General features: G+C 36.3%; 1 protein-coding gene across 1 annotated transcript in view; it reads left to right on the top strand.

Moving 5' to 3' along the window:
* Positions 1-646: 646 nt before the first annotated feature.
* EDTP (Egg-derived tyrosine phosphatase) overlaps positions 647-24,289 on the top strand; it is a 59,025-nt gene continuing 35,382 nt past the window's right edge. The window contains exons 1-3 of the mRNA XM_083117658.1: positions 647-841; positions 15,625-15,681; positions 23,299-23,549. Of these exons, the coding sequence (XP_082973784.1) occupies positions 755-841; positions 15,625-15,681; positions 23,299-23,549 (395 nt within the window). The 5' untranslated portion in view covers positions 647-754. The remainder of the gene's footprint in view (positions 842-15,624; positions 15,682-23,298; positions 23,550-24,289) is intronic.

The raw sequence follows: 24,289 nt of genomic DNA, 5'->3' as shown, positions 1-24,289 counted from the left end.
TTCAAGTTTTGAATAGGCTTATTTTTCTCTTATCTTCGAATTTTGCCGCTCTGGGCGGTGGCACGGGTTGACCTTCCTCCCTTCCGCGCGCCCCTGGACGTTATGTGAGAGCGGTAGTTTGCTGTTTTGGGTTGCATACATACCGGATAGATTTTAAGCGCTTATAGCGCCGAAACTAAGCGCTTTCGAGGTAAAGTTTACTAGGAAAAGTTACTTGTTTTTTTTATGATATCTACCAGCACCCAAGCATTGTTGAAGTTGTTTTGCAACACCCTGTATATTTATATATACATATACCCTGTATAAAGCCCAAGCGACACATGCAGCTTGTCGTGTCGCTTCCGTTCGAAAGGGAGCATTCACACCAGTAGCAGAGGTGGGCTCCTTACGTAACAAACAAGTAAAACTTGCGAAACAAGTACACTAGCAAAGTAAGTGCTCTTTAGCCCAATATGCATTTCTCTTTTCTCGTGTTACATTCATCAAGTTATTGTGACTGCTGCGCAGAAATTATTCTCGTTCCCTTTTGCTGCCTTTGCTCCCTCAATCATTTTTATCTGACGTCGGCCCTTTCCCTCTCCCTTTCGCTTAACGCGTTTCAGTTGTTCAAGTTTGTGTTTTCTTTTCTCCGTTTCCGTAAGGCGAGGAGAGAGACAAGTGAATGGAGTTTCGTGGCGTGTATGTTGTGTGTCTAAGTTAACCTGATGATTTCAAACTGCGTAAAAGTAAATTCCTTCGTAATTATTGGATTGAAATGGATGATATTAAGCCCGAAGACATTCAACAACTACTTGAACATTTTTCTAAAAATACATACAGGGCCAAAGATACGGATCCGAAAGTAAGTAAATAACTTTGGAAAGCGGCATGTCTTTTCTCCATGTTTGTGTTGTGGTCGTTAACAGCAGTCGTAGCAAACACCTGATGCTGCTTCCATATATAAATTTAATATAATAGCAGGAAATTAGAGTTGCATTTTTGGAATACATTTATGTTGTAAGTAATGCTCTTGTACAGTTAAAGGTTGAAGATGGAAGTTGAGTTGTCTGAATTTATCTGTACCAGTAATATGCTAGACAACATAGTTAATAGCGAATAATATTTTAATTTTGGAATCAGCTGTTTCGATTCTATTTGCATATTTATACCACAACAAATATATTCTTTGTGACAGTGTAAAATTAAACTGCATCGCTTATGATGTCAATTAGTCGAGCAATCTGACATTCAGATGGTTATCATGGGTTCTTATTTTTAGGTATATTCTCTGCATTATTTAAAAGCAATTTCATGTGTGTTTACCAAAAGTTACATTCACATGGTAAAACGTGCTTGTGTCTGTTACGCTCAAAGTGCGTTTTCTGGTATTTTTTCAAGATTCCAGAGATGGTCTACATTCTCCACTATATTTATGCGGAGGATAATAAACGATTGATTTATTTGTTAGGTACAATACAGCAACAACACAAGCACTTTCCTTATGGCTGATGAGCCAAATATTGATTTTTTCTCTCAATCATACCATCAAATATGGATAATGTGTGCACGAGTCAGAGTAGCAAAGGAGAATCATAGTAGAGCTTCTCAAGCTGGCTACTGCATAATACATAAAACTTGTGGGAAATAATAAATGATGCATTGAGTCATGTGAAAATAATTAGAAAATTACATACAAATATGTGAATGAAAATGCACCCATTTAATGGAATTACGGCCATGGGAACACCAGGGCTATTTCTTAAAATAAGGTCAATGAGCAGTACATATTAATGAAATGAACTTTTGTACAACATAGTATGAAATCTTTAAATGGAAGTTGTACTATTACAGTTTTTCCACACTGTATAAGACGTTATAAAGATTATTACAGTTTCCTTATAGAATCCTCCGATAGGTAATGGTTCCCAAAGGTTTAATGATTTTTCACAAGTTTTATACTAATATTAGTATGTGTGTTAGAATACTGGAAATGATTGTAGAAGTAAGTTTGAAGCTAATTAGCACAGTTAAAAGGTTCAGTAGCCAGCCCCCGTGGCAAAGTAGTCCCAATTCCAATAGTTCCGTGTTCAAATCCCATCCTTGGCATGGATGCTTGTGAGTGTCCATTCATCAATTTCATCATATCATCACTCATCCCCATCTTTGCAATTAGCAAAGTAAAATATAGCAAATCAACACTGGAGACATGTTTTGAAAAGTAGTTTACTTGAGTGTGTGCGCTTTGCAGGAAACATCCATTGCTGGTGTACAGTTGTCTCAGATATGTAACTTGGGTGGATTTTAGTGTGAGGCTTGAAAATGTGGGAGGGGAAGGGGTTCATGCTTGAGACCAGATGTTTTTTGATCAGTAGTTTGGAGCATTTAGGGATGCTATTTTAATGCTAAAAGTCCTAAACCTGCCATGCCTAACCTAACAATGAAAACAGTTATGTAATGCCCCTTTGCACCCTTCACACATAAAGTAGATGGCTGCAGCAGTCTGTATCCAAGACTACAGTAAACAAATAATCGTATCTAGAGTATGCGGGAGGGAAAAATCCTCTAGAGACATAAATAGAAATCAAACCCCACAAAAATACTTATGTACCGTGAGTAATTCAAAATTAAACAATCAGAACTTGGGCCTTCCAATACATTATATTTCACATGCTTTGATTTTTTTTTAACCCTGCAGTGCTACTTTGGGGTCCTGAGGACCCCATCTGATATGTTTTTTGTGACTGCCACCAGATGGCTTTGCTCTGCAGACTGCCCATCTCTGTAGTTTCCTGACATCTGGTGAGGAGTTTAGAAAAGCCATTAGTTTTGCAGGAAAGCCAGTCGTGTTAACACTGTTGAGTAAGTGGGGTCCTGTGGACCCCAAAGTACTGTTTATGTACTTTGTAAAGTACTTTTTTGTGGAAGTGTCCAGCATGCAAGTTGTGCTCAAAATGTCTTGAAAATGAACAGGATTAATTTTGTTGCAAATTTATTCAGTTTTATAAACATAAGTTTGAAATTTTTTCCATTAAAACAGTGGTCATATACATTATAGCTGCATTTTATTTTTAGGGTCCTCAGGACCCCTAAATACCATTTACATATTTTTTTTAGATGTAATACTGAAGGGTTTGAAACATCGCAACCTACTGGGAAGGGAGTGTGAAAATGAACAGGATTAATTCTCTTGCAAATTTATTGAGTTTGTTTTATAAACATATGCTTGAAGAAATTTTCATTGAAGCCGTGGCCATATACATTATAACTGCATTATTTATTTGGGGTCCTCGGGACCCATAAATACCAATTACGTATTTTTTTTCTAGATGTAGTACTGAAGGGTTAATACACTGTCATTACTCTTTATTTCTTTTACCTACTGTATATCCTATCCATGCATGTCAGGGACTACAGGGAGCTTATTGAAGTAAAGTGACTAAAAAAAACAACACCTCATGAGCATGCAAAACAGAAGATAAAATATACACATTTACTTACCAAATCTTTCTGCTCGGTGCTTCCACAATTAATGAATGAGCGAATTTTCAATACATGACCCCTCCCCGATTTTTGTAATATTTGGCATACTCACTAATTGAGACCTCCTAATCACGAATTTGAAGTTAACATTTGGGGGATCACGTGTAGAAATTGCAAAATAAGTGAAATTGAGTGGTCCGCGATCGGCACGATTGCTCATTATTTACCGGAAGATTGTGTGTTTCCAATACAAAAAAATGAAATATACATTCCTGATATTACCACGACCCCAAATTTTAAGTAGGTTTGCCTATCCTAACCTAACCTAAACGTGCCTGAATGGTTTGTGGGGCTATCCATCAATGGTTTGTGGGGCTACCCGTGCATGTTTTTTCGAGCCCAAATTTTAATTATGTTTGCCTTGCCTAACCTTACTGAGAATGGTCAGTGGGGCTATTCCTGAATGGTTTTGCGGTAATTGTGATTACGAACCGATAAAAAATCTTATTTTCGTAGCACTTCAATGGCAAACATTCATCATCGAAAACGCCATTTTCGTATCCTGCAATTTTATGATTGATGTACTGTTGCCAAATTTACCTGTAATCAAATCAGTTCTTCTACATCGTGATTGTCACTGTCACATGTAAGCACGTTCTTTGGGCAATATACTGAAATCCATAAGTTTATTAATTAGCCCACAGCCATCCTCCTGCACACTCCATCTAACAATCTGTACAACATTAACAACTTTTTTACTGTTCTCTTCCGCCATTCTTACACACTCCATGCTCTCCAAGTATGAAATCAACAGTGTGGCAATGCTGTAGACAGCGTAACTAATTGTAATTTGTTCATATCAACAAATATGGCTACCATATTTGTATACGGAGAATTGAAAAGCTTATTTTACAACTTCTACACATTAATGAACATTTTTTTCACCTCACCCCAACATGTTAACTTGAGATAAATCATCACGACTAATAAGACGTAGCATAGAAATTACAGAAGGGTCCGGTATTGTAAATTCTTGCCTTAATGGATAATAGGGTTGTGCGGGACAGAATTTTTTGGATCGGGATGGGAATTTTTTTAAATCCCGACATTCGGGACTGAAAAATTTGCAATTTCCCGAACAAGTCGAAAAATTTTCGGGACAGGAAATGTTCGAAATTTCCCGAAGCACTGGAAATCTCGAATTCTACAAGTCATTTTCACTTTAATTGATTGTTTTTGCATTTCTAGAATAAAAACTTACAATTATCGATAAGTTCCAGTAACTTACAATGCAGAAAATGTCGAGAATTAACGACTTTTTAAAGTGACCATTCGGTATTTCCTGACTGCTCGGGATCCCGAAAAGTCGGGAAGTCATTTCCCGAAGTCGGGATTGGGACGGGATTTTTTTTTCCCGATCCCGGTCCTGACTTTTCGGGATCCCGCACACCCGTAATGAATAACGTTGAGTCGTTTACTGTTGATTGTTATATAAAGTCATACATGTTGCTGCTGTGAAGAGATAGATGTTGGTAGGTGATATATGCTGTATTTCCTGCAGTCTTTAACAATTTTGGTCCCATTTTATTTCCCTTATTTGTTTTTGTATCACTTAACATTGAAAATATTCTTTCGGTTTCCGCATTAGAATGCGTCAATGTTAGCACTATTTTCGCAAGAGTGGAAATGTTTTCAAAAAAGAACTTGCCTTGAAAGTTTTTGGTAACCGATAACATGTTCCAAAATTCTGATGGAGATTTGTTAGTTAGTTCTTTTTTCTCCTCCTTGCTAAAGTATTCAGATAAACTAATTCATAAAATGTCATTTTCCAAGATTGAAAAAAGTACCTACGTTTTCCCTCATTTGGCAAAATCTGTCCCTACGCGGGCGAAATTTAGTGAAAAGTCCCAATGCGTAGGGACATGTCCCTACGGTTGGCATCACTGCTGACACGTGCAGTATGAAGCACCCTCTCGTGGCTGACACCTCCCCGATAAGCTGCCGGCGCTGTTGCAACAACTGAGGATAAAGTAGCGATGTCTAATCTAAGATTAGATGTCAGAAATATTTGTATTTGGGAGGGCACCTTTTCCAGCATCCTTGCGACAAGTTACGTGCTTATTTCAATAACTGTAATTGTGAAAAGTGGAAACATTAGAAAACAAGCGGTTTCTGTTACGGACTTCCTGTAATGCAATTTGCCGAGACCTGTTGCATGAAGAGTCCGCCGAACGGCCGTCACTCTGGCGGTAAACGACTGAAATAACCTCCCTGTATGTTCTACCTGGTGAAGGTTCATACAAAGTTGTCCAAAATATTACTGATAGATAAAAACATATTGCAGTTCATGTACATATTCTGGGACCCATGACGAAGCATACGCCCTCAAAAATTATGAGGATTTTTTTTTTTTTAAGTTTATAGATTTTCATGTTTTAAGTCATATCCCATGGTGCAACAGCTTGTGTGGGCCAGGGCCTACTTATCAACTGCTGGCCTCACTCCCACCTGCTGAGGTGGAAGATCATTCAACCAGTTATGGGATGATGTGTGGTCAGCATGACAAACCCCCAGTCATTGTTATATGTTTCTGTGACAGGGTTATGCTACTCATTCATAGCTCCCCAACTTCCTCATGGTGGTGGGTGGCCACCGGTTCCATTCACAGGCTGAAATCTCAATAGAAAATTTGTTATGGTTCCCCCTGGAGACTCGAACCTGCCCACGTCCTGTAGCCGGAGCACAAAGCATGATGCCTTAGACCGCACGGCCATGGTGCGAGATGTTTTAAGCCATAGAGACATGGATATTTGGTTCTGAAATGTGGATGGCATAAGACCAATCTCTCATTCCCTGGAAGAATGAAGAAAAAAGCATGAACAAATAGCACCAAATCTAATAAACACAAAAAGTTACTACCAGCATCAAATGTAAGAGTACTAACCAAAGAATGTAAAATTACAAACACCAATAAATCTAACACACCTAGCCAAATAAAATAGATTATGTCTAAAACAAAACCATCACCATGAAATACACATACATTCCTTGAAAAAATGCTTTTTTCTCTGAGGTTGCAATGGTGAAATGAGTCGGGTGGCACATGAATATGCCCTACGAATACAACCAGGTATAGTAAGTACTATAGGCTGTCTTTCAGTGATATGTTCATTTTGTGGGCATGTCAGAATCCATGTGATAACCGTTTGTCCATCACCTTGTAATCAAGGGGTCCCGGGTTTGATACCCGGGGGAGGCACATAGTGGTTCGGTTCCCACTTTAAACTTTAGGTCCAGTCCTGATTAGCCTTACAGTGTGAATAAAGTGCACTTAACCCATCCGCTTACCTAGTCGTCGAATCGACGGCCTGACTGGACATTCTGTTCCCATACCTAGTCGTCGAATCGACGGGTTCCCGATTTTCATCATGTAGTTCCTTTTTCATTCAATAGATGGCAGAGGTTGTATGATCTTTCAAATCTATGACGTGTATGTTTGTGCTGCTAAGTTTTTCATACCATTTCAAGTGTGTTTTGTTCAGTAATTTCTCATGTAAACAAACCTTCATTTGTTACGTCTTGCAAACATGTTGCATAAGAATGTTGTAGATGATTCTGCGATTGAAAAGTTGCTTTTCGGTAGCGATGAAAAGGAAAATGTGGATTTTGGAAGGGGAGATGAACACGGGGGTTCATTTTATGTTAGTGAAATTGAAGAATGTAGTGAAAGTGAGGAAGAGGTGGCTGTGGCAGGAAAAATATAAAAGGTTGAGGAATGGAAATGGAATGCAACGATGTGTGTGATCTAATTTATTAGGTGAGTTTCTAATTATCTTTCAAGTAAACTGCATATGTGCATACTTATTACTATACTTCCACTTCAATATATAAAATTTTCACGTAAATTGCTTGGATAGTTTAAACAATATTTGACATCTTGTCTTGCTGTGCAACCTTCACGGGAGATAGCCAAATTTAAATGGTATTTCATGGCAAAAAAATTGGCATTTAAATGGTAAGCGGATGGGTTAAAACACCAACTCAATCAATCAATGACAGTTTGTCCAACTTGTCATACCCTAGAGCACTATCACCATTTTTAAACACAAAATATCATTGTATGCACACATGTAAAGCCATTGAAATTCTAACAGCAATGCTATGAAGAACCTAAAATTACTATCCAACACTGCAATCATGTTCATGCACAAAATTCTCCATACAGAAAATTTAGATAAATTAATAACTGGCGGAAGGTATGTTAAAATTTTTCCAGAAATGCACTTTTGGATGAGAAAAATATGTAACAAATTATTGAAGGGTCATAATTAGATGTCTGATTACTGATGCCATGTCAATCTGTCATTTGCGACCAATATTGGTCATGTGCAACATTTGATGGATTTTTTATTGGCGATTTTATGGGTTGAGTGAAAAAGTGCCATTTTTGGGACATATATATGGCAATGTTAGCAGGGAGAAATATTGTCAACAGACGCACGCCACATGTGCTTAAGTATTGGCTATACATTTATGTGAAAAATCATGAACCAAGATTTTGTGCCGAAATTGGACTCTTGGTTACACTGAATTCTCTTCACTTACTTTTGACGCTACTATGCTTGTTCTTTTAATTGATTCAGCATGGCGTATTCTTTGGAGCAGAGCGTGTGCATTGCCGAAGAGTATTTTACAACTCATTCTTACACTCATGTGCAAGAGGTTTTCCAACAAAAATCCCCTGCTCCTGCTGTACCTCACAAAGCAACTGTTTTATGACTAGTCAAACACCAACAAGTGATCCCACAAATTGTTAAGAGTTGGTATTATTATTGAAGATTAGGCACACACAGATGATGTACTACGTAGAAATTTTCAGTGCAAAATGCAGGCTCGAACCTGGGTCTCTGGCATACCGTATGATTTTTCTAACCACTGAGCTACTGAGCTGGCCTGGTCTTGCCTGATTTCTTGCTGTCACTGTTTTACCTGTGTGGAATCGTCTCTGCCAGTGCTACCGCAACGGGATCTGTTACCTTTGAAACACAGTAGACTTCGACATTGCCTGGTTCCTCCCAGCGTAGAAATGTTAATGCATTTTTCACTGAAAATTTCTACGTAGTACATTTCCTGTGTGTGCCTGATCTTCAATAATTAACATATCTACACTGGGATGAACCAGGCGACGTCGAAGTCTACTGTATTTCAAAGGCAACAGATCCCATTGCGGTAGCACTGGCAGAAACGATTCATGCAGGTAAAACAGCGACAGCAAGAAATGAAGCCAGGCTGGCTCAGTAGCTCAGTGGTTAGAGCAATGGCACGGTTGGTATATCAGAGATCTGTGTTCGAGTCCTGGTCAAACCTACATTTTTCGCAGAAAATTTCTATGTTGGTATATATTGTTGAAAATCAATTCTCAGATGTTTTCAGCAAATTAACAATATTTTTTTAAAATAATGTAATTGCTTTTATTTGGATACATGCTAACATAAATTTATTAACCCAGTGATAGCTTATATGATTAGTTTAGTGCAGAAAACCTGGTGTAAATACCTCTTACGGTTTTCATGATATAAATTTTCAAAGTTTGGGTTGTGCTTCTTTTGAAGCACTGTAGTATGCGCAATTGCTATTAGATAGTTTCCTGGCGCCTGATTTTCAGAGCTGGCACCTAGCTTTGAAGTAAATTTTTCAAGCACTGATTACAAGTAAAAATGGAATACAAGAATACATATTGATTACATGTAAACTTTACGAATATGGATTGAATAGAACAAACATAAATTGAATTAAAAAGAAAGAGAAAAGCATTACATTTAAAAAAAGTGCATAGATATCTAATGATAGTTGCTTTCATTTTTAGTACATGCATGACTTTGAGTCAGCAGAACAATGAATAAAATAATCATAATAGCAATGAAGGATAAAGTCGAATAAAAATAAAATTATGGACTGTTAGTAGCTACAAGAGGTTTTACGAATACAGTTGCTAGTTGTTACAATGGATAAATTTCTGATTGCAAGTTGCTCGTGATTAAGTGCTTTGCTACCTTCCTAAAACAACAGAGGAAGAGAAAAATAAACCCCAAAAATGAAAAAAATCAACAAAACCAGCAAAATATACTGAAAAATTACCTAAAAGCCAAAATGGGCCAAAAATCCAAAATAAAAGCAATGTTTTCTGGTTCTAACTGAGGGGGTAATGGACTGATATCAGGTTTAGCATTGTTTTCAAGGCTCAGAAAGAAAGATAATTTCATCAACTTCTGAGCCCTGGTCATCACTAAACACAAGAACACTAGAGTGTGAGTCATAATAACAACTGAATGCATAAAACTAACATTTCCACTTCATTTATCTAATTTCTGTAATGCAATATGATGATACATTCCTGAATTGTAATGAAATTTTCTATCATAGATCATGTTCAAACAGCACAGTCAAAATTCATAACTCTCCAAATAAATGTTCTGTAGTTTACAGTTTATGAAGATGTAAACAATTTTTTTTCAGGCTACACACCAATGTATATAAATAAAAGTTCATGAATGTCTAAATATGAATTACAATCTTGCTACGTTTTCAGATTTTTTTAAAAACAATCCCTAGTAAATTCTGAAAATCATGCTAATATTTTCGAAGTGTAGTGTGACCAATATGTAAAAATATGTTGCCAGATATTACATAATCCAAGAATTGATAGAAAACATTTGGGGGTTGATTACTTTTCAACTGTGGGAGAGAGACGTAGTTCAAGTGGGTATATTCAAGAGTGGAAGTGAGTAGAAGCATATGCAAAACTATACTGTAGGCTTCAGATCAGTACTCCATTTGCATACCTTTGGTTGTTTATTGCAAAGTGCTTTCCACTTGCAGCAATCACTCCTATTTTTGCCAGTGGACTTATCCAGTTTGCACATGCACACTTGTGTTGATACTGAAGCAGATCTATTGTGATGGTGTGTGCAATTTATTCCAGTTAATATATGTAAATTTAGATATTCTGAATCTGTGAGAAATTACTGTGAATGTACTGTGATTTTGAAAACATCAATTATGATTAGGGCTGAGCTGATACCAGCGGTATCGGCATCGGTGAGTATCAGTTAATTTTCTTTTACTGATACCAAAGATTTTCAGAGACTAGAAAAGCGGGCAAAGGCAACAGCTCATCTCAACATTTGTTGTTTTTAAAAGTTCGTTCACCCTTCCTTGTGACAGATTAGGAGACCAGCACAGGAAGTTCCATAGATTTTCCTAGAAACACTGGATAAAACCCCACCCTCCTGGGAAGCAGATGGCAAGATGAAAGGCATGGGTAAGTGAAAGCTGAACCCAAACGTGACCATGAAGGCATGTAACTGCTTGGTTAATGCTGTGGGAAATAAACCATTCATTGCCAATTCTTGCTTGAAGCTTGTGGTGGTAAGATAGGTGGATGTTTTTAAACCACTCGTCGCACTAATGCTGGGTCAGGTAGTTTCGGAGTTCTTGGAAAAGAGGGATGAAGATCACTGTGAAATTAGCTTTGTTTTATCTACTTCAAACAGGAAGGGGATTCAGCAATTTCTTCTTGTCTTCTTCCCTTCTGTGTCAGTCTTTTGTGCAACTGCTGGTATCGGCCAATGAGGGTTATTTATTTCTACTGAAATTAGATTGGGAGCATACAGCTTTGAATAACAGTACTAAGGAAGATTGAGTTTTTGTTTCAAGTCCACTTTATGCATAGATAGGCTACATTTTAAAGTGGGACCCGAACCACTACGTGCCCCCACTGAGTATTGAACCCGGGATCTATTGATTACAAGGCGAGGGTGTTACCACTACAATAATGTACATAAAATACATTATCAGGAACTTTTACTTTTCATCAAATACACGTACCATCATTCTTTGTTATTCAATTTTTTTTTCTTCTTTGACAATAATTTTCTTGCCATGACAGTTGTTTTACACAAATTTTAGCCATCTTAACTATACACGTAAGCTAGATGATGAATATTTGCTGTTATATCTCTGATTTTATAGTCTCTTTTTACTATTTATAACAATATCTTTTAGTCAAGAAACAAAGAACTAAATAGGAATTAACGTTGTCTTTCCTCAGTTTCTTAGTCTGTGGTTACATATAATACTCCGTATGCATCTGAGAAACTATGTACTAATTAATTAATTAATTTACATATTATTATGAATCAACCTATAATTATATTAACGTATTAAATAGAAACACTGTTATTATTATATTTCTGAGACACTTGGCTCGGACTGGCTCCCCAAATATATTTCTAGATATGTGCCTGGTGATGTGATGAGTTAGTATGACTCTGTAACTAGCCTTTGTTATTTTATACTGGAATTATACAAGTATCGGCATTGGTATTGGTAGGAATCGGTCATGGTATCTGCTCAGCTCTAATTGTGATCATCAAGGTTTATTTGTGACACACCTAAATTCAGTTTTGCTAATTTCCAACTGTGGACAAGTCTATAGTGCAGAATGGAAGGGTCCCCCATGTATGATTGTTGGATTATAATCGTTTCTTACATATGTGGACGAGGCACATCCAGAAAGTAGTATTTGTTTGGCAATAAAAAAAGAATGAAAGTTGAACAGAACCTTGTTATTCAGTATAGGCTAGTGCATACCTCGAGTTATTTTTCTACATAGGCACCCTTAATATCGAGGCACTGATTATACTGGGAGATAAGTTTTTGTTTGCCCTTATCATACACTTTTACCTCCAGTATATTGGTGGAAGGATACTGTGTCAGCAGAAGTATATGCAGGACATCCAAGGTCATTCAGTATGAGTCAGTCGTGCTGAGCATTTGTGCAAGTTGCATCAGGTAGTGGTTGTGGACAGTCAAGATGAACTAGAAAACTGAAAATCCTGCCAATTGTGAAGTGAGAGCTGAAATTCGTTAAGTCAGGGAGGTGGGCCCAGCCCAGTTTTTCCACATGGGTTTCTTTAGAAAATTTTGTAATTTATTACTTTAAATTAGGGCTGAGCCAATATCAATGCCGATGTATTGGTATCGGTAAGCATTGGCTCAAATTTTTCCACCGAAACTGTCCGATGCCATTGCCCTGGAGTTGTTAGAACCACAGCCAAGAGCGGTATTTGTTCTTTTCAAAAGTTTGTTTGCCTTTCCTTGTGACAGGTTGGATTGGAAGGTCAGCACAAGACATTCTGCATGTAGTTTTCCAGACAAACCCCCACCCTCCTGGGAAGTAGATAACTGACAAGATCAAAGGCATGTGCAATGTGAAAGCTGGGACCCAACTTCTCGAAGGCATGTGATATAGGCTGTGTGGAAATCCAAGAAACCATTTATTTCCAATTCCTGCTTGCGAACTCAAGGGGAAAGAAAGATGGGCAGTTTTAAAACCAGCATTACTATCATGCTGGTCTGTTTCCGGACCAGATGATGGAGGAGTACCGAAAAGCACTTTCTTGGGAAAGACTGGTCAAGGTCGCTGTGGAATTCGTTTTGTTTTATCTACATTCAAGCGGGGAGGAAGGGTTGTGGATTCAACAATTTCTCATTGTACTCTTTCCTTCTGTATCTTTTATGTGACTGTTGGTATCAGGCGATACTGCAACAACTTGATTGTATTGCAAATGACAGAGAATGATTGAAAGCATAGCATAAACAGAGCCTGCCAGAGGAGCGTTATTTTAATAACTGTATTTGCATATGTTTTTACATAGCTTTTGTCCCTCTCCAGGGTAACCCAAATGACAAGAATGAATAGTGTTTACATGACATTAAAGAAGACACACAATCCACCAATTTGGATTTTTTGGTGCACTTTAAAAAGTCTTGCAACATTTCAATAACCAATTTCTTTGCATCCCCTGGGTCTGGAGAGAAGTTCATATGAAAAAATTACAAAATATCACAAGACATTTTGAAGTGTTATAATTCTACATGAGAATAATTTGGAAGTTATTTAAAGTCATTAAATAAATGTGATGTCATGAGTTAGTATGACTCAGTAACTAGCCTTTGTTTTTTTAAATTGGAATTATACAAGTATCGGTATTGGTGGGAATCTGTGAAAGTATCGGCATTGGTATTGGCTCAGCCGTTCTTTAAATATTTATGACGGTCCACTATTGTCAATATTATCACCATAATTGGATCATTTAAATAGATACCCTATTTTTTTCAGGCAGTGCTTAGAAAAGAAAGGAGTCCAACTCCGATAAAGCTAAAATATGATTCTGAGAAAGCTTAGTAGCTTATATTACTCGAAATAATTTATGTAGAATATCGTGAACGAAGCTTATAATTTTGGTTGGTGGTGTGACAGTCACTTCCTCATGTTGGGAACTATAGTGGCACATCATAGTTTCTCCTGTGATAATCATCAGTTGACACAATAGACTTTTGCAAGTATAACACACACATGGAAGAAATGAGAATTTTCTTGAAAGTGACAGTGCCCCCACCCTCCATGACATTCCATGGAATCTGATTGAGCATATCGTGTGGCTTGCCTGTGCAGGAAAAATGGTGTTTACATCTGGTTAGGAGCTCCATGTCTTATGTAAGTTATGTACTCGCATACAAAACACATCCTCGTGGCTGTAGTAGAATTCGTTTCAACATAGGCCCAACACTGCATTCACAAAATAATTTATTTCATAAACTATACAATGGAATTTCTTTAAATATTTATTAAAATTGTGCTACATCTTGGCAAAAACATTATACTTCTTACTTGATCAGAAGTATGCTTTAAAAAATGCCCAGTTTCCTGGTGAGAGAAAGAGCAAACCAATCACAATGTTCTTGCTTTTTTAGATAAAAGAATTGTAGCCATACTTTTAAGTTCCATAAATCAACTGCTCCCCCATTGAAAAAATAAAATCCACTATGTGGTCATATGGTTTAAAGTTGGGTACACTTACATTTTTCTCCTCTGGGAATTCAACCTTATAAATTGTGAAAACAGCATTAACCATTACAGAATCCAGGAAGCTTAGAATGAAGTGCTTTGTGAAATATTTTAGAGCAGAGTTTAGTTTAATCATTTGAAAAGTGAGAGAATTGAACTATGTTGTCAGAAATGTGAAAGTAATGAGATATTTTTGGTAAATAGAAAATAATATTAAATAGTTTCTGATTCAATCAACCAAAACCATACAAATAGAATGTTCCATTACTACCAGAAAAAGAAGTTACTTCATTTTTAAAATGGATATTATAATTGTAACCTGAAAAAAAAAAAAAACAGGCAAAATGGCCGACCCTGGTTTATATATATCGATATATAGTGATGGATGCATCAACAGTGAGATGATACTCTTAAGAAGTTTTGAGTGGGGGGGGGGCAACATTTTGACTGGTTGTCAGTCGTTGTGGAAGAATTGCTGCCAAAAGATGTGTGACAGGTGGATGTGCCATGCCTGCTTACCCCATGTTGTGACAGGTGATGAAACCCGCCTGCTCTACTTCCTAACAGTGTGATCATCCTCCATTACAATGTGTGGTAATGTCATCACCTTGTAATCAAGGGGTCCCCTGGTTCGATACCCAGTGGAGGTACATAGTGGTTCAGAACCCACTTTAAACTGTAGGCCCAGGTCCAATTAGCCATCTGTGCATAAATTGGACTTAAAACTCAAAATCAAACCAATCAATGACAACACTTATCCTCATGTCTCCATGCAAACACAACAGCTGCTTCAGGACTTTTGATATGAGGTTTAGGAGCACCCAGTCTACATACTCAATCTACCCCCCCCCCCCCTAGTGATTATAATTTTTTTAAAAAAAAATTAAAGGGGCTTTTCGGAGGAAAGTGGTTTGATAACAATGAAGAACTCCAGTAAATGGTAACTGCATTTCCAATTGACTTGTGGCAGAAGTGTATGATGAGGGTATACATAAAACTTGTCTCTCAGAACCATGGGTGCCTATGTAGAAATGTAGCTCGAAGTATGTACTTTTAGAGTAAAGAGGTTTTGTTCAACTAGCTTCTATCATTATTTTTTTTTATTACCAAACTGATACTACTTTCTGGTCGTGCCTCATAATTCTACATTATTCAAATGGTATGTACACTTACATATGTTCAATATGTTGATTTTTTTTGTTGCATAAATTGCAAATATAATTCATGAAATAATGACATACATCTTTTCATAGGTTCAAGATGTGATGCAGAGATGTCTAAGCCTAGTTTCTCTGGATTACAGTCATGTTGTAAGTGTACGATTGTTTAATTTCTGATTGTAGCTTTAAGAAATTGAATAAAAAGTTGGTAGTTAACAAATAATAGCATATTCAAAGCAGTTAATTTTACTGGTAGTGGAACATTTTTGAGAATATAAAAATATAGTATAAATTGACCAATAAGCATTTTCAGAATGCATTTGTATTCAGTGTATAGTTTGTTCAGAACTCTATAGAAAGTTTTAACTTGTTAAATGATAATATACATAAGGATTTTTTAAAATATATGTTGCTGTGTGTAAATAGGAAGCCAGTAATTAGGTCACAAACAACTGTAAAAGATACTAAAACAGACATAAGACCTTTTATTTCTACAATTACATTTTTCTTTATTTCTCAAAATCCCCACAAATATTGATGCATTTGAACACCAGCATGCTGAATGGTGAACGCTCTTGCCTTTGGCACGAGCAGTCAAAGCCAGGGACTGCGAACCGAATTTCAACTTGAACTGAAACATGCTCCAGTTCGACTTATAGTTCGCACCCGAACCTGAACTGAAATGTTTCGCTACATTCCGGTGCACCATAACTCTCCGTGTACTTTAAGTTTCAGTTCAGTTCTGGAATGAAACCTCATTGTGAACACTTTTGGTTCGCACCCGAACCTGAACTGAAATGTTTCGCTATATTCTGGGGCACCATAACCCTACATGTACTTTCGGTTTCAGTTCAGTTCAGGAATGAAACCTCATTGTGAACACTTTTGGTTTGCACCCGAACCTGAACTGAAATGTTTCACTACATTCCGGTGCACCATAATCCTCCACGTAGCTTCAGTTTAAGTTTTGTTTTGGAATAAAACTTCGTAGTGAACAATTTTGCTATTTTGGGGGTTGCCAGATCTGAAAATTTGGAAATAGATAAGATCCGAAATGCCATTAAGGCAGTGGTTCTCAAACTTTTTGCCTGAGAGTCCCCCTTGACATAAATGAATATTTCTGTGTAACCGTTATTAGGGCCGTTATTTAAAGATTATATATAGATATATTGAAATAACTGCCATTTTGATACCTTATATGTATATACATATATATATATGTATGTATGTATGTTTATATATAAATATATATAGTTGGGTCATTCCATGTCAAATGATTTGACTCAAATCAACACAATTTCTCAAAAAGTGAAAATTTTACAAGGTTGAAAAAAATTCTCAATATAAGTTTATACCATCATCTAATAGAAGCCAGAATCTTGTTTTGGAATCATGAGATATAAGAGGTATAATGTAATTAGGTTGCTTTATTTATTATGATTGTATGTACAATTTGTATCGATTTAAGTTAATTTTCTTAGTAGAAGATACGTAACTTTTTCCACAGTTAATTTTCATCCCATTGTTTGAGGCCATTTTGAACTGAATCAACTGCGGTAAAAGTGACGCGGTGGATTCATATAAACTTTTTGTTTTCATTTCACAGATAATTACAAAAAAAAAAAAAGAATACAATTGTCAGTACAATGTGAGATACAGTTCTTAAATGAAGAAAATGTAAAAGTTACTCAGCATTTTTCTAGATCTCAAACATTGCAAAACATGCCCAGATCCTTAACATTTGGGTCTGGAAATGGTTTGAGTTCGAGAACTGAAACTGAACTGAAAACGTTCATTCCAGGCCAAACTGGAAGTGCAAGTTCAGACCATCAATTACAGTTCGGACGATATACTCCAGTTTTGTTCCAATTTTAGTTCGAGAACAGAAAATGAACAGCAGGGTTTCATTCCAGGCCGAACTAGAAGTACAGCCTCAGATCATTCCAGTTACGGTTCGGATAGACACGAGTATATTCCAGTTTCAGTTCGAGAACTGAAAGTGAACCGAAAGGTTTCATTCCAGGCCGAACTAGAAGTACAGCGTCAGATCATTCCAGATACGGTTCGGATAGATATATTCCGGTTTCATTCCAGTTTCAGTTCGAGAACTGAAAGTGAACCGAAAGGTTTCATTCCAGGCCGAACTGAAACCATAACCTCAGATCATTCCAGTTACGGTTCGGACATATATATATATATACTGGTTCCATTCCAGTTTCAGTTCGAGAACTGAATATGAACTGAAAGGTTTCATTCCGGGCTGAATTGGATGTAAAACATCAGATCATTCCAGTTCTGGTTCGGACATATATACTCCGGTTTCAATCCAGTTTCAGTTCGAGAACTGAAAGTGAACCACAATGTTTCATTCCGGGCCGAACTGAAACTGAAACTAGGTTTCAACTGCAGTCCCTGGTCAAAGCTTCAATCCCTGGCAGGAACTCCAAAATTTTGGTGTTGACTTATTATCGTTAGGACCATTGGGGACCTGTTTTAAGGCAATTGTAACATACATTTTTCTTGGAGGGAAATATAGCACCAAAAAGTTTTAAAAAATAATAATCTTCAAAAAATATAACACCACAATTATACACCCTACCTATTAATGCTGGGTGAAGAGCAAAATTTTGAAACTTGCATGATGATCTGCACCGAAATCATGAGATTTGGTATTATGGCTACATAGAATCTCGGGTTCATGTAAAAAGAAAATGTGATTGTAAATCTTATGTAATAGATGCATAGCCATGAGTGAAGGAATGAAATGTCATATGTTTCTCAGTGGGTGTTAGGCAAGTAATATAAATCAGGTTCTACAGTAGAAACCAGGCTCTTTTGACAATCCTTTTTATTAAAGATTTTTTGTTGTGTCAAAAGCAGTTCCATATTTAATTAATTTGGGCTAAGAATAACCATTAATAACAATTTTTTGTCATTCTAATGCTCGGTACAGCTTGATTGTTGAAAACATGAATTTTGAGGAAAACAATGCAAAAAGTTGAAAAATATAACACTGTTTTTTGCATAAATTAAATGCAAGAACTTTAGATATCATTGTGGCTCATGGTGCCATCTTGTAATCAAGGAGTCATGGTTTCGATTCCCATTGAAGGCAAATGGCATGGTAGTTCTTATCCCACTACAAACTCTCGGCATGGTCCCAGTTAACCCTTCTGAGCATAAAGTGGACTAAAAATAAACTTTTCAAACTTTAACTTTCCTGTAAGTGTTTGCTACCAATTTATGGATTTTTTTGTCTTGTGCATATGAATGTGTGTAGAGGGGTTGAACAGGTAAACTGGACACCAAGAAAAGTGCATGTATCTGATTCAATAAGAAATGCCTCTTTTGGCATTCAGTACCACATCTATTCAGTGAAAGATGGATAAATAGTGGTCCTGGATGGTTGAGAGTGAGATGGATCGCCACTCTTCCTGCACAATATCAGAAAGCTAAGCTCTCAGGTAGGTCCTGTATAATTTGAAGATATTTACCCTATTGATGTGGCTAAATATGGCAAGTGAGCATAGGGAATGCCAAGAAATGGCAGCCTATATGCAACATTCTTCTGTCTTTGTGAGTTTCTCGATCCACAATTCTGTCTGATGATCAGGGTGGCTACTCACTGGGAATTCCTTGAATTCTGGGATTTATGCATGAATTATTGGCTCCGGGACCTATGAGTGAATTCTGCTTGAATTTTTCTCCATAGACGTGAAAAATGTCAACTTATTAAAATACCAATTCCATTGAATTTATACATATTTATTAATGACCTGAGACAAGTTTTTCACAGTTTAGGATTTATTTTTATCGAGGAAGGAAAAGAAACCTGCATGTAAAATAAAACAGAATTCTCTCAATCCGTTTGCTTTGTTAGTGTCCTTTGCAGAACCATCTATCTGACTAAGGGAAGATTATTGCAAGATAAAATATCTTGAAGTTGAGTACGTAAATTTGAAATTCTTATAGAATTAACAATTTTTCGTAGATTACTATTTCCCGTAACATTTGTGACTTGTGTTTGTAGATGTATTTCTAGTCTGAATATGTGAAATGGCAAATGTAAACTCCGGATCTTAAATTAAATACATATATTGTTCAATTGAATTGAATTAGAATTTTTGGATTCATTGGAATCTCACAGACCATTTATATTGTTAATATAGGTGTTTGTGTGTGTGTATGTGGGTGGGTGGGTGAATGATGAGAGACGGTAAAACCATAGTTTGAAATTATAGAAAACACCTGCTTGTGCCCTTGAATTTTTGGTCCTAGAGTGGCCACCCTGGATGATGTTTTGTTCGAATTAATTCATTCTGTTACTTTCCCGGATACTACTACTTGTCACATTACACAGTCCAAGTGTCCTATCCACTGATGTACCCACAATTCAAGATCCTACTATCTTCCCCTTTGAGGTTGGACTGATCTCACTGTCACATGCATCTCTTACGCACAAACATTTAACTGTGTTCTTTTCAATCGTATGGCACAGCATAAGCTCCACCTTTCAGTCCCTGAATTACAGTATAGGTATATGCAGGAAAACCTGGAAATCTCAGGGAATTTGAAAAAAATACAAATCTCAGGGAAAATCTTGTAATTGATTAATGGTTCCCAATGAAGCAAAACTGAGGGATTATAATATGCTCCTGCCTGTGGATAATCCAAGCTGTTGTAGCATTTCTCTTTCAGCAAGGAACTCATATCTATTTGTTTGTCTGTTTCTTGTTTTTAAATGTGATTCCAGGGCTGGTGACCAAGTGTATACCCTCATAAATTTTGCACTTTTTAAAATTTAAATAACCGATTTCGATCTTTGACATGACGTAAAATATATTTCAAGACGTGGAAAATGCATAATAAAGATAACCTGATGTCTAAAGTTAACCAGTGTTCATCTGATTTCCCTTATTGGGGAGTAGTTTTAAGTTTTTTCTTCCTTCTTTTTTTTACAAAATAGTAAAAAAATGGAGTGTCCTGTTTAGGGAAATAATTATTTTCTGCCATCTTTTGTGTACAATATTGTTGATTGTGTATTTACTGCATTTAGAACAGAATTTTAAATATTTACTTACTAGTGCCATATATGAATTTTGTACTGTTCATAAATACTTGTTCATATTTTAAGTTTTTGATCATGTTCAACTATTGTTATAGTCATGACATGACACGTGAATTTTTGCATGCCTCAATAGCTGACATATGTGTAAAATGGAATTACTTGTAGGACCAGCAGATCTACCTTAATATCATGTAGTGAAATAGTTTTCTCAACAGATATCCCAGAATGACATATTTGACAATGTTCCAAACCCCCAAACCTATGTTCCCATTTCTTCATGACTCCCTAGAAAATGTTGTTAGAGATGTAATGGGGAAATTCATAAAAAGTGACATCTTGAACAATGCAAAAAATAGTTTTAAAATAAATGCAAATTGATGTCAGGAATTCTGACAACTTGATTCCTTTGACAAAGATTGATATTGGAATTGGTGCCAAAGCTGCTTTGGAAGCTAAAGAGGTGAATGAAAAGGAGAAGCTTTTGTTTTTTACTAGCTGCAGAATTTTTTTGCAACCAACAACAGAGAAGATTGTGGAACGTAGGCTCCTTAAATTCAGGTTGGTGAGAGCCGCTAGTTGTTTAGTTCTGAATCAAATGACTCAGTTTCCAAAGCGATGTGCTCAGTGCATGGAAGACCTGGAACATCTCAGGAGAAAGAGAATGAAGGCTGTAACTGGTGATAAAGTAATTTGCCAGTTTAAGACATTGTTGCAAAATGTCAGTAGTGAAAAGGAATTGAAAGAGAAGTTTTGTAACTTTTCAATTAAAACTGATGCACTAGATTATTTTTTACAGGTGTCATGAAGGGCAAGGATGACTTCTCTGAGTTATGGAGCACTATTAAGTTGGTTTTGATTTTATCACATCACAATGCAAATGTGGAAAGTGGGTTTTCTGTAAATAAGCAGGTTTTAATAGAAAACTTGAAAGAAGAGTCTGGTCTGGCTATTTGGCAAGTTTATGATGCAGTGAAAGTGGTAGGAGGAGTGTCAAATGTAGAAGTAAGCAAAGATATGATCCAGAGTGTTAAAGGTGCACGCATGTATTAAATACATAGAAGCATTGCAGAAGATGAGAAAGAAATGTGATCACAAAGAAAACAAAAGGAAAGAAATTAAATGTAAAGCAAGTGAGATCTGTGCTTTACAAGCCAAGCAACAAAAGATGCAAGAAGAAGCAAAGGCTATTGCAGAACAATTAAAAAAACCTTGAAGCTTCTGAGAAGTAAAGTTTCTTAATTTGCTGTATCAGACATTAAATACATTTCTTGTTTTATATTTCAGTCTCAGTAACTTATTATTCCTTTTTAAATCTGTACTAATAATTTTCACTTCATTTTTATTAGGGATGTGCCGAAGCCGATTACAGATGTATGAAAATCGGCCGAAATTGACACATCGGCATCGGTATCGGAATCGGCAAAAATCCGATATTTAAACCGGTACAGATTATACTAGAGTTTTTACCTTCTAATAAGTTTTATATTCTAGTTTTGTAAGATTTATTGAAAATTTGGTTATGATTCGTCATTATTGTAGAGTTTTTGTAATAAAATTATTGCAAACTCATTAAGAGGATCAACCTAACTATAAATCGGAGATAAAACAGTACATTGCTGAACCATTATCTGCTGTTGTATTGGAAATTCAAAAATGAATATTCAAACCTGAAGCAAGTCCTGAGAAAATACTTGGGCATACCTGCTGCATCAGTATTCAGTGATTGAGTGTTGAGTGTTGCTGAACAGATTTGCGATAAGAGAAGAAGTAGGTTACTTCCTCAAGTGCTTCCAAATCTCGTGTTTCTGAAGTTGAATCTGGCAGAACAGGAATTCATTTTGCATTTCAAAGAACTGCTTGTGTACTAATGTTTAATCTCTTGAGAATCCATGTTCTTCTTAAAGGTTCACATAACATTTTGTAGATGCAAATGTACATTCGCATGTCATATATACATATGGTATGCAATAGAAATATACATAGCAAATTTATTTCTGTCATGCTGAAAATAACATCCCATTTCTGTTTAATAATCTTTTGTATCGGAATCGGTTAAATATCGGCATCGGTATCGGTTCCAAAAATTATCGGTGAGTACATCGGCATCGGTAAATTTTTAGCTTCGTCACATCCCTAATTTTTATGTTTTAAAAATTCCAATAATTTGTTTGTCTTAAGTATTATTGTATGCATTAGAGATTAATTAATATTGTATCCATTTATAAACATCTATGAAAAGTGTGAAAATATTTCATTGTTCTATATCAGATATGTTAGAAATTGTTTCAGAGTTGTTTAAAGTTCTAGAAAACTGGTCATCTTTGTTCTTAATTACATGCAAAGAAGTGTAATTTTATTTTATTATTGAACTAGTTTTGTTATTTGCATCAGAAAACAACAGTAATAAAGAAGGTGAGGATGGTATGGCTATGAGGGGAAATGGAGGAGGCCATTGTAAAATTATAGTAGTCATTTACTGTGCATTCAATACTCTGGAAAAAATATGAGGATTCTGGAAAACTCAGGGAAATCTCAGGGAAAATGTATTTGGAGTTTGCGTGGGAACCCTGTATATGAAGTATTTGAATTGTGCTCATGAAAGTGTTCCACTTTCGCTGTCCAACTCCTGTGTGAGCATGTCTTTTTCTTGATGTGTGTAGTTTATGCTATTTGAAGCTAATATGTATTCTGTTAATTAGGTTATAAACAACAGTTCAGGGGAGCTGAGTGCTCACTATCCAAGTCAATTAATAATTTTGGAATATGAAAAACCCTCAGGGAGCTCAGGCAATATACTGAAACCAGAACCTCAGCGCTGCACAAGTACCATCTATGAAAGCATGTATGATGCAGGGAAACTGAAAGAACTTTTTGGCAAAGCTAGATTTGCTCGTTGCAGGGCAAGATTTCCTCTTCCAGTAATTTTGTATAAAGGAAAGCATATTTGCAGGTGAGTAGTTATAAGTATGAACATAATTTTTTTTGCTGAATTTATATTTTGGTAGATCAAAAATGTATGCAGTATCTATCATCATTCGAAACTGAACTTTGACATTTAAATTCCTGCTGCAAGATATACAAGTGTCAAAAGTGAAAACTTGGTTGTCGAAGCATGATTCACATGAATAAAGTCAAATGTCATAAGCAATATGCATAAAAAATATAAATTAACTATATATTTACAATTGTACACAATATACTTAATGCAATCAGACTCTATTTGAATTGGTCCTTCACTTTTGAGTTGCTACATGTATTGAAAGGTGACAGACACATTTTGGTAAACACAATTTATCAAAACACTTAGTGTTAAACCACACACTGATGTTTGATTTATTAAGAACACACATTTATTCATACTGCAAAATCCAAAAACCCAGGTTGGTATCAGTCCTCCCTATTAGCATAGTGGGAACATTACCACCTTGTAATCAAGAGCTCCCCTGGCAACCAGCCCTAGTTAGCCTTTTCTGAGCCTAAAGGGACTTTATATACAATCCTTGTCAATCTTTCGCTTATGCCGAGGTCTGGAATAAAGTATTGGTTCTGGTTATTCTCTTCTGCATCTCGCCAAGGGTCCCGGGTTCGAATCCCAGTTGGGCTTGGTTGTTTGTGAATGTCCATTCATCAATTTCATCATTTCATCACTCATCCCCATCTTCGCAAATTAGCCAAGAGGCACAAAACGCG

Source organism: Lepisma saccharinum, chromosome 2 (assembly GCF_977018435.1).
Source record: "Lepisma saccharinum chromosome 2, izLepSacc3.1, whole genome shotgun sequence".
NCBI classification, from domain to species: Eukaryota; Metazoa; Arthropoda; class Insecta; order Zygentoma; family Lepismatidae; genus Lepisma; species Lepisma saccharinum.
Note: the sequence above shows the minus strand (reverse complement) of the source record. Positions and strands in the feature narration are given on the sequence as shown.